At 33.4% G+C, this 12137-nt stretch overlaps 1 protein-coding gene across 1 annotated transcript in view; it reads right to left on the reverse strand.

The window, feature by feature from the left end:
• Positions 1-12137, reverse strand: part of LOC129220341 (nose resistant to fluoxetine protein 6-like) — a 93734-nt gene that overhangs the window by 11701 nt on the left and 69896 nt on the right. Inside the window, exon 13 of the mRNA XM_054854748.1 lies at positions 678-864. Within this exon, the coding sequence (XP_054710723.1) occupies positions 678-864 (187 nt within the window). The remainder of the gene's footprint in view (positions 1-677; positions 865-12137) is intronic.

Here is a 12137-nt window from a genome sequence, read left to right on the forward strand (position 1 = left end):
GGCGTGATCTTTATGACGTCACAAATGATGTCCTTTGGCGCATCTTTCTATCGCGTTTAAACGTTATGATAATCAAGAAGCGAATTAAATATTGAACTCTGCGCTTGCTATCAACCCTAGAGCCGCTATATAAAGTTTAAACATTTTGGATCGGATTTCCATTGTTGCACTGCTAGGGTTACCACAGCAAAGTTTCGAATTTCGCCAAATTTGCCGAAAATAATATTTTATTTAATAAATAATTCACGTGCCGCGAATAATCGATCGCAGTGAACAATCACCAAACGCGATAACTTGCCAGAAAAGGCAACAACTCAAAAACGCGCCCCGATCCAAAATGGCTGATCTTAAGCTGATGCGTCGGCTCGTATATATAGGGGTCTTAATCAACCCTATCGTTGCCAGTACACGCGAGTAAAGATGGGAATTAAATATTGCGCACTGCGAATGGCAACAGTAAATGGCAGTTCGTCACTTGTGATGTCATCGGCAGAAGTGTAAAGAATAAAAGCGCACCGATTAAAGTAATTTTTTTTAAATATTAAACTTGGTCGAATTTTACAAAAAAAAAAAAAAGTTAAATTCTATGTTTTTAAGCATGTTCTTTCAGAAAAAAATATTTTTAAAATTTTGGAAACAACCCCATTGGGCCTTCAAAAACAACTTGATATTCTTACCTCCATGCCGCGTGGCGCATGCCACAACAAGCCATCCAATGCCCAGAGCCCATACATTTCGGTGCATTACCGCGTAAAACGCAGAGAGTGCTGGTTCCATTTTTTCACCGTGTCTGTAACTGTACAGTCCAAACAATACGGCAGTGTTGCAAATTGTTGAAGAAATCCACAAGAGAACACTGGTAGCCTGAAAAATAGTTCATGTTATTAAATTTATCAATAAAATCTGAAAAATTAATTCGAAAACTTTCAAAAGTATAATTCATCTTTTCAAAACATACTTAACTACTGTGTGACCATCGATTACATGGAAAGGCTAATATCCGATTTATAGGCGGAAATAGACTTATCTATTAGTTTGTAGCGTTGTTAGTTGGTTTGTTTCAGGTGTGCACTTTTGACTCTATTATTTAGCCTTATTTTGTAAAAATAAAAATTTGCACAGAGCAATATTTTTTTAATTTAAAGTATATTCAATCTATATTCTCACGGCAAAATATAATTGACTAGCAAAAATACCCGGCGTTGCCTGGGTCAGTAATAATTATGTGAAAAAATTTACTTGCTTTTGTTTTCTGGTTTAAGTGAAAGAATTTAAAACACATCTTTTTGACGTGATTAAAAATCGAGTTTCTTCCTTACCCATAAAACTAAAATAGCAATAAGTATAAAGAACAAAATAGTATTGATTTAGAAACGAAAGCACTATATTTAAGCATATACAAATTTCCAAAACATGAAATTATTATTCTCATGTTTAAAAAGATTAATCTGTTGATACTTTTTTTTTTTTTTTTTAACATGGAGTCTAAAACCTTCTCTGTATTGCTATTGAAGTTGCTCGTAATCCCCTTATATTTGCTTTAGTTGTTTTGGGAAATTTCAATCATTGTGGGCTCTTGGTGCGATTTTACCGAATTTGCGGGAATCGTTTTGGGATACCTTCGACGATGCTCCCTCCTTCTTTCCTTACTTTGTAAAACGATATGATATTAATTTTCGTTACAAAGATATTATCGTCAGGTGCTGAGATACTTTTGGTCACCATAAAATGGCGCTAAAGAGTTTCATCCGAAATGTTTCCAAAATAAGTAGTAAAATTTGGCGATTGTTTGAAATTGTGCAAAAAGGAAAATTAATGGAAGTTTTTGTGCTGTTTATGGATTTGCCTAATTTAGCTGCTGGATTATTTAACACAGTAAAAAAAGTTTTTTAAAGATTCTTTGATTGGCGATATTTTGTTTGCATGGTGAAAGCTGAGAAACATTATGACGTAGTCCTCGGCTTCAAAAACAGCGACGTTGAAAAAAACTGCCACATGCATCAGCTACGGAAATCTTTCTGCAAAAATTTTGGCGATCTGCTGGTTGATTGGATAATGAGTAAGTGTTCAATCAGCATAAATAATAATAAAATCCATTAATTACATTAAAGTTCCGTTTAAATGGAAAATGATCAGCCAAATCATATATTATTTGGCAATCTTGTGCAAAAATCTTACTTCAAGATTTGACTTGAGAAAAGCCTTGAACAGTCACGAAAAGCAAAGATAGTCAACAATACAACAATTGTCGCTATCGACAGGGAGTTGAGATGATACACTAAATCCTGTATTGAGTTTAGGAAAGCCTTCGAACATGGATCTAAAAAGCTCATAACTCGTTTTTTATTCTACTTAGAAATTTCGAACAGGTGCCATCTTCAGCAGAAAAATCAGAGCTTTCGATGGACATATAATGTAAATATGTGCAAGTATTTTTTCATCCCTTTATTAGAGAATTTATACGAAAATTGTGTTTTATTGCCCCCCTAAGGGGGTTTTGCCCCCCATAATGGGACGAAAACTACCCTATGTGTTATTCTGATGCATAAGCTATATTATTGTAAAGTTTCATCAAAATCCGTTCAGTAGTTTTTGCGTGAAAGAGTAACAAACATCCATACATCCATACAGACAAACTTTCGCATATATAATAGTAGTAAGATTTATCGATTCACAACAAAGTTTTGAGCTTACCATTTTCCTGAACGAAATAAAGAAATTTTATTTTCTTTTTGTTGTTTCCATGGTAACTATTTTTGTTTCCATTTATTTTATTTCTGAGAATGCAATAAATGAATAAGGCACTAGTGACATTATAAAACGAGTGCATGGAAGCCCCATCATTAATTTCCCTTCTCCCCTGCTAGATTCATTCAAATGGAATCGTCTTTGCTTGGCAGATTACCAAATTACATACAATCCGTGGTCAAACAGTATTGAGGAATGATTCAGCAGGATTTTAAATAGTTAGTCTTTATTAATGAAAACTTATAATTATATTTCATTATTTATTACTCGTGATTGGTTAAGTTATGGTGTCATCTTTTTCGTTAGTACAAATGCAGTAAAGCTACCATCAAAAGTTTCTTATTTCGCCAAATTACAGGGGTGTTTCTAAAGCTTTAAAGCCATGGCTTAAAATAATATTTGAAACTTTGTTCCTCTATCTGAAGAAAAGCTAGTGTATCATAAAATGGTTATAGTAATTTATATTACAAAGCATCATATCAGATTTGAACATCTTATACATATAAAATCTGAGTATCTATCTATCTATCTATCTATCTATGTCCAAGCTTCTTCTCCCTAACGACAGTGAACTGACCATCGAACCAAGTATCGATGGATTCGTAATCCTCCCGTCTTCATGTTTGGCTATTTAACATAATTCTCCGATAATAATTAGCGGAGATATCAATTAAAAACTTTTAATTATGACTCTTAGATTTCAAAATCAAATCACTATTTTTCGAAGGCTTTCCTCCATTCAAATTATTATTCAGTGCTTCAACTCAACTTTCCGGATGAACGCTTTTATTAAAATTTACAGCGTGAAGAAAATCATTGAAAAGAAACATCTGTTGCAATTTTTTTTTCTCGAATATAAAGAAATAAAATTAGGCTTTTGTTTTAAGGCTTTTCCTGTAATCAGGGTGTTTAAGTTGTTTACTTTTCGATTATTTTGCCGTAATCTGCAGCAAAATTTTGCTGTTTTTTTTTTTTTTTTGTTCAAGCCTGATTGTTAAATACGCATCACATGACATAACTTTCATTTTCGAGGAGGACCGTGAACGTCGTAAAGTAAATGAGTGATTTACATGCAGTTTATTTTTAGTTTGCATAGTACTGATTTAGAATGTGAGTTTCCCTGTTTTCGTGTGGACAATCTTAGAGAACACTTCCCACTGATATAAATCTTGGTGGGAAGATTTTGATAATGGGGTTATTTCCTTCAGTGAAGAGTACTACTTTTCGTCACTGAAATTGATTAAATAAGCAAAAAATAAAAAAATAAATAAAATAACATGGACCCTGAAAATACCTTTTTTTTTTCAACTTATTTTTTAATTATTTTTTTATATGCCAGATTTTTCAAACTTTGCGTTGTCTTTATTACGTCACAAATGATGCACTTTGACGCATCTTTCTGTGGTATTCCCACGTTATGATAATCAAGAAGCGAATTAAATATGGCGCTCTACGCTTGCTATCAACCCTATCGTTTCCAAAACACGTGAGTAAAGATGCGAATTAAATGTCACACGGCCACAATGAGGGAGTTCATTTGTAAAACATTACAAGGAGCGGGGAGAGGGGGGGGGGGTGCTTCTAAAAACTTAGTCGGCGCAAAAAAATTCAAATATCTTTGGAATTGAGAAATTCAAGTCATAAATATTCAATTAAAACATCATATTTTGTGTTTTAAGGTAAAATAATAAGGCTTTCCTCCATTCAAATTATTATTGAATGCTCCATCTCAACTTTCCGTAACAACACTTTTATTAAAATTTGTAGCGTAAAGAAAATCACTGAGAAAAAATATCTGTTGCCATTTTTTCCTCGAATATGAACAAATAAAATTTTGAGCTTTGTTTTGAGGCTTTTCCTGAAATCGAAGAATTTAAAATGTTTGCTTTTTGGTTATTTTTCCGCAATCTGATTTTTTTTTTGTTCAAGCCTGATTGTTGAACATGCGTCACAACTACTATTATTTTCGAGGTGCACCGTGCTTCATCTCAGCTTTCCGTCGATTGCTAATTTAACGTTTCATATTGTCTTTGTTTCATGAGTGATTTTTTGAGGCTTTTCTCAAGTCAAATAATTAAGTAATTTAAGTAAATTACCGCCCTATAGCACCACCACACTAGAGTCACTCTAGTGTGGTGATGCCTATAGCCAGGGCTTAGGCAGAAATACTCGAAATACATCGCCAGCTCAGACATTCCCAGTCGAGCTGGGAATGTCTGAGCTGGCGGTGTATTTCGAATTAAGTAATGTTTCTTTAGAGAGTATTCGACCTAAAGTATTTTAGGACATCATCACAAATACAATAAATGAAGCATCTTATACATATAAAATCTGAGTATCTATCTATCTATCTATCTATGTCCAAGCTTCTTCTCCCGAACGACAGTGAACTGACCATCGAACCAGGTATCGATGGATTCGTAATCCTCCCGTCTTCATGTTTGGCTATTTAACATAATTCTCCGATAATAATTAGCGGAGATATCAATTAAAAACTATTAATTATGACTCTTAGATTTCAAAATCAAATCCCTATTTTTCGAAGGCTTTCCTCCATTCAAATTATTATTCAGTGCTTCATCTCAACTTTCCATAACAATGCTTTTATTAAAATGTATAGCGGGTGAAGAAAATCATTGAGATGAAAGATCTGTTGCCATTTTTTTTCTCGAATATAAAGAAATAAAATTAGGCTTTTGTTTTAAGGCTTTTCCTGTAATCAGGGTGTTTAAGTTGTTTACTTTTCGATTATTTTGCCGTAATCTGCAGCAAAATTTTGCTGTTTTTTTTTTTTTTGTTCAAGCCTGATTGTTAAATACGCGTCACATGACATAACTTTCATTTTCGAGGAGGACCGTGCACGTCGTAAAGTAAATGAGTGATTTACAAGTTATTTGAGTTCTTTGAGGGTTTGTACCTGGAAAACGGATTGATGTAATTCTTGTACGACCATGTGGATAGAATCCATCCAAATATTTATCTGAGTGGTATGTTGCATTAATAAACACCCGGGCAACGCCGGGTAGTAGACTATTTTATGTAAAAAGCGGATTGTTATTGTGCATAAGTATTTCCGATATAGTCTATCAGATGTAATTCAGTTTAACGTGAGTAAAGATTATAGTTGATAATGCATATATTTTCCCCTTTTGTGCTGACTGAAAATGTACTCATAACTTGTATCATTGATAACGATTATTAACGTTGATGAGGTGTTTTGGCAAAAATATGTTTTACTGGTGTTTTGCAAACCTTGCTTTACGCGCATTTATTTATTCCTTAACGCGTTAGAAACTAGTGTCAGTGTACTACAAAAGCATCAACTGGACTGCTCTTACATTTTTTAGGTAGCCCGTGCAACGCCGGGCACGCAGCTAGTCTTATACATATAAAATCTGAGTATCTATCTATCTATGTCCAAGCTTCTTCTCCCGAACGACAGTGAACTGACCATCGAACCAGGTATCGATGGATTCGTCATCTTCCCGTCTTCATGTTTGGCTATTTAACACAATCCTCCGATAATAATTAGCGGAGATATCAATTAAAAATTATTAATTATGACTCTTAGATTTCAAAATCAAATCCATATTTTTCGGAGGCTTTCCTCCATTCAAATTATTATTCAGTGCTTCAACTCAACTTTCCGGATGAACGCTTTTATTAAAATTTACAGCGTAAAGAAAATCATTGAGATGAAAGATCTGTTGCCATTTCTTTTTCTCGAATATGAACAGGTAAAATTCTTGTTTTTGTTTTGAGGCTTTTCCTGTAATCAGGGTGTTTAAGTTGTTTACTTTTCGATTATTTTGCCGTAATCTGCAGCAAAATTTTGCTGTTTTTTTTTTTTGTTCAAGCCTGATTGTTAAATATGCGTCACATGACATAACTCTCATTTTCGAGGAGGACCGTGCACGTCGTAAAGTAAATGAGTGATTTACATGCAGTTTATTTTTAGTTACCTAACCTTAGTTAAACCTTGCTTTACGCGCATTTATTTATTCCTTAACGCGTTAGAAACTAGTGTCAGTGTACTACAAAAGCATCAACTGGACTGCTCTTACATTTTTTAGGTAGCCCGTGCAACGCCGGGCAAGCAGCTAGTATTATTATATTTTATGCAATAAATGTAGCGCACCACTGATTAATATTTTGTCCATAGTAGAACAAATCAACGATTTACTTGCCTTCTTTGAAGAATAAATTCAGATTTTAAAAAAGTGTATTAATTTTGTTTTTATGTCTTATCCATTCACACAGAAACTTTTCTATTTATTTATTTATTTATTTTTAAGATCAAAGGCGAAACATATTTCTAACTGTTTTAGAAATTTCTAATGGCAAACCACAGAAAACACAGTCATCCTCATAACGTATAATAGCCAATTTACTGATCGAGTAACACTGACGTCAACAACAATGAAACTCGCGCCTTAGCATGGTCATTTGATAATATTTTCTGGCAATGTGTGATATGCATGGAAATGCTTTCTTTTTGACAAGGCTAAACTGGATCCGGTAACTTAACTGTTTTACTGGTAAGACTGTCATTTCAGGGGAATGAAGAAACGAAAAAGGGGTCAACAAGGAACGCTATCTACTGGAAATTAGGGTTCATCCACTGGAGTAAGGGTTGAAATTTCAACTATCAAAATACCACCAAACAGGCAATTGTTGCTTCGTTCAAATGTAGAAGCAATTTTCCCCCGTCATACCTTGACGGGCGATTTTCCAGTTTAGAGTAGTTTCGAACCATGAAAATTATCTTTTTTGAGCAATCACGATTGCTTATTGTTCTCACTTGACTGTTTTTGGCGTCTTTTGATTTTTCCCACCGCCACCCTCCGCACCCTGTCACCGTCGACGGGCTCCTCACGATGCTGCTCCTATAACGGAAACAGTCTCCAGGTTGCATCCATGTCCTACACACACGCGCATACATACACGACTACACACACACACACACGCACGCACAAAACACATACACACACATACACATACACACACGCATACATACAGACACCCACACATATACACACGCATACATACAGACACCCACACATACACACAACTACCCACACATTCATATCTGCACACAGACACAAACACATATGCCTACACACACATACACATAACCCCCACACACACATTCATACACACAACTACTCACACACTTATGCCAGCACACAGACACAAACACACATGCCTACACACACATACACATACCCCCTACACACAAACACATACCCCCTACACACAAACACATACCCCCACACACAAACACACACGCCTACATACACACACTCGTGATTGCGAAAAACATAATTTGAATTCAAGATGTTAAAATTCAATTTTTTTTTTTCAGTATTTTTTATGCAAAACAAGTTGGCAACACAACTCATTTCATCATCCAAATAATCTGGATTTGGACATTGAAATACGGATTAGACGTCACTGAGATCCCTACATTCTAATGTTCAATGTAATGTAAAAACTATAGAAACTGCTGTAATGCAATTAATCTGGGGAGTCCTTAAACATTAAGCTATTTTATATTACTGTTTCAAAGCGACATTCTTTCTTTGAAATACTTTGTTTTGCATTGTTTGTCTTTATTTTAGTCACATGCTACATGTTATGATTGTGTTGCAGAAAATTACATTAATTTGTTGTTAATGCATTTTTTTCAACTTTGTTTTTTTTCTCCAAAAAATTCTTCAAAATTTAAAAATTTTGTTTTTCATCCCATTTTTCGTGTGGTTCAAAGTGAGCCTCAGTGCCAAGATCACTCTGAACCGGGTTATTAAGTTCATTTCAAATGGTTTTTATCATTATTATTTCTTAATTTTGGATTACTATTAGGGATGCGCCGATTGATCGGCAAGAATTGGTAATTGATCATGATCGGACAAATTTTGCCGTTTAATTGACGGGGAAAAGATTTTTTTGAATGCTTTTTGATAATTTTTAAATTTTGAAGAATTTTTTGAACAAAAAACCAAGATGAAAAAATGCATGAACAAGAAATAAATGTAATTTTATGCAACACAATCATAACATGTAGCAAGAGAGTATGAGTAAAATAAAGTCAAACAAAGCAAGACTTGTGTTAAACTGAATGAAATACGGAAATTAAAATATCCGTAACATTTTATAATTTCACTTAGCATTAGATGTTTAAAAATTTCATGGGCATGTTTATTTCTTTTTTGCAAACATTGATGGTTGAAATAATTCCAATTTTATTAATTTTTCGCTGTTTTGTAAAAGCAGGTGTGTTTTCTACAACACGGTTTCGATATTCGCAACTCCAGCTCTCGAATGCGCTACCTTGCGGCGATTAACACAATTAAAGAAAAAGGTAAAACATTGCGTTCCAAGTGCGTCTGTTGGTAAACATAAGCAGTTTGTTTATAAGTATTTATTGACGCATTCGATGTGTCTTAGATTGCTTTCAGCAACAGAAATTGTTTCCTCCCGTAATGGTATTCTCGAGCTTCTCAAAAGAATGTTAGTTTTCATTATTTTCCTCTAAAATGTGAGTTGACTGTCGTAAATGGCGAAATCCTAAACACAAGAAAACTCTGGATTAACACGCATTTGCATGAAATTAAAAACAAGTATGCTGTTCGAAGCTTTTTTCTTTTTGTTTTTTTGAAAGAGGATAACGTCATACCAGGTAAAAAATTTTTATTGTTTTGTGTGAATTTGTAAGGGAATATGGGCTTTTTTTTCCCTCCTTAAGATCGAAAAAAGAATTTAATAACATTAGCGGAAGAATTCAAGATTTCATCTCCGCTTAAAAATAAATTAATTTAACTAACCTTATTTTACTGAAGCATTTGGTTGGAATAGACAGTATGCAAAATGAAAAATGTTTAAACGAGAAAGAAATTTGAAGCCTAAACAAAAGCCGAGAATTTTCATCGCCAAAATAGTGTGCCAATTTTACTTCATTGCTTTCATTCTCAGCCGAAGAGTTTCACCAAAAATTTGTTTTGGGTTATAGTTTTAGTATTGTGCGAGCAAAGAACCTTTGGCGAGATTTCACATGTCAATTAAACCATTTTAATTTTTTATCCTGAGTGTAATAAAATGGTAGAAAGATTACAGAATTCTATAAGTTAAAAGAAATAATGATAAATCAATTAAAAAGAAAACTACCACCATATATCCGTGAGAATTTTGTTGATGATTTGCATAGCATGACAGAATTAAATCATAATTTAGAAATTAGAAATATACAAAACAGAAGCATTTTTAATTAACCGATTTGGCAATTTGAGAAAAATAACTCAGCTACAAATGCAAAACAATTACCGCTAGCCAAGCAAGACAAAGAAGTATCATCTTCTTTTGATAATAATTCTTAATGTCATATAAATAAATTATCCAGCATTAATTAATATTCCTGTCAGTTTTATGGCCACACGAAAATGTAGTTCCATCAAGAATTGATAAATATCGAATTCAACATAGTGGAAATGGCTGCTTAGAGCTACAAACTAAGAAATTTGCATTAATTTCTGACGTTTAGTAATGCTTTTTGGATTCTCATTTCTTTCTACGTGAGCCAGAATATCCACAAGACTTTAAAAATAATCTAAAAAGAATAAAGCAAAAAAATCATGCATACAAACAAAAATTACTAGGCTTATTAGCATTTTCTACGCTACGGCACGCGTTTGTTTTACCATTTTCATCCGCCATTAGACGGCGGCTGCAGTGCCCCCCATAATTTGTTGGAGTTGCGAATTACATGGTACCAAATTTGCGATTATTATAACACGGTTTTGATATTACACGGTATAAAACTTTAATTCATAACTACACGGGTTTGATGTAACACGCATTTTAAAAGAATTAATTCAATTTTTGTTCAATACACTGTTAAAAAATGTATAATAACAACTGTAATAAGTTTTTACTTTGTTTTTATGAAACTTTTACGAAAAACTGTCTGTCTTGGGCTCAAAAAAAAAAAGCTTGGTTTCCCCGTATAACACTAACTTTTAACTTTTAAATACATACTTGATTTTTCTCATCAGTGTTCTAAAAGCAAAAAGGTGAATATTATTTTGCTTCCAATGCGTTGTAAGAAAATAACATTAGGATTAAACGCAAGCTAAATTTGGCAAACGATAAATAAAAAATGTAGTCGAAAGAAAATATGACACAAAATAAATAGAATGATTCTATTTATTTTATTCGCAACTCCAGAGCTCGAATACGCTACCTTGTGGTGATTAACAATACTAAAGGAAAAGGTAAAACATTCCGTTCTACGTAGAACACTGGAACTTCTTTCTTTGGAGAAAATTACAGGCTTCAGAGATTTTGTGGTGTAATGTAATTTTAGAGGAATAGAAAAGAAAGTAATGGCATCTGTTCGTTAAACCATTTTCATCCGCCATTAGACAGTGGCTGCAGCGCCCCCTATAGTTTATTGGAGTTGCGAATTTTAAATTTTGTTTTGTTGTTGTTGTTGCTCAGACGAACTTTATAGAAAAGCTCAGCTATTTTTTCTTATAGAATGCGTTTTGTTCTAAGACGGAAAGAAAAGTGGATTCAGTTTCTTCTTGTGGCGCATAACAGTTTTAATTTGAGGTATGTAAAATAATTAAGTTTTATCGTTTATAACAACTCTTATTTTTGAATCAGTGGGTCTTTGTGTGTTCTGGTTGCCAATTTTCGTTTGTATGTTCTATTGAGCTAAAATTTCAGCTGTTATAAAATTTACACCTTATGACTTGGTTTCGATACAACACGGTACACATTCCTTGATATACATTACTTCAAGGTCTCGTATAACACGGTTTTGATATAAAACGGAACATGGTTTCGATATAACACGGTGTTCATTGATATGATTTATGATATGTACATGATTAATTAGGTTAAAAAATGAGTAAAAAAAACATTCATAAAAACGTCTCGTGTAGTACGGTTTCGATATTACACAGAACGAATTTTCCGTGTTATACGAGGCCGCATTACTTAAAAAAAAACGGTAATGGGGAAAATTTTATTTTAAAAATTACCATGATCATTGATCGCCTGGTTACCGACCGCCGTTTAACCAGGAATCGGTAATCAGACAATTTGCTCATCTTTAAGAACTATGAATATTTTTAGGACTTTTTCTTCAGTTTTATGCCAGTAGATGAAAATTATTTTTTCGTTTTGAAAGCTGTAAAAGAATTTTTTTTAATGGAAAAAAGTGTATTAGCTGCTTAGTTTAAAAGGTGCTGCTATTTTATTTGTTCGTTTTTTTTAAGCATCTATTTTTTTAGATGAATGAGGAATATTTTATTCCTAGAAATTAACTTAAAATATTAAAAAGATATGTTTGAAACACTTTGCGATTTTAGCTATTTTTGAGGATATTG

This window comes from Uloborus diversus, chromosome 1, assembly GCF_026930045.1.
Source record: "Uloborus diversus isolate 005 chromosome 1, Udiv.v.3.1, whole genome shotgun sequence".
NCBI lineage: Eukaryota > Metazoa > Arthropoda > Arachnida > Araneae > Uloboridae > Uloborus > Uloborus diversus.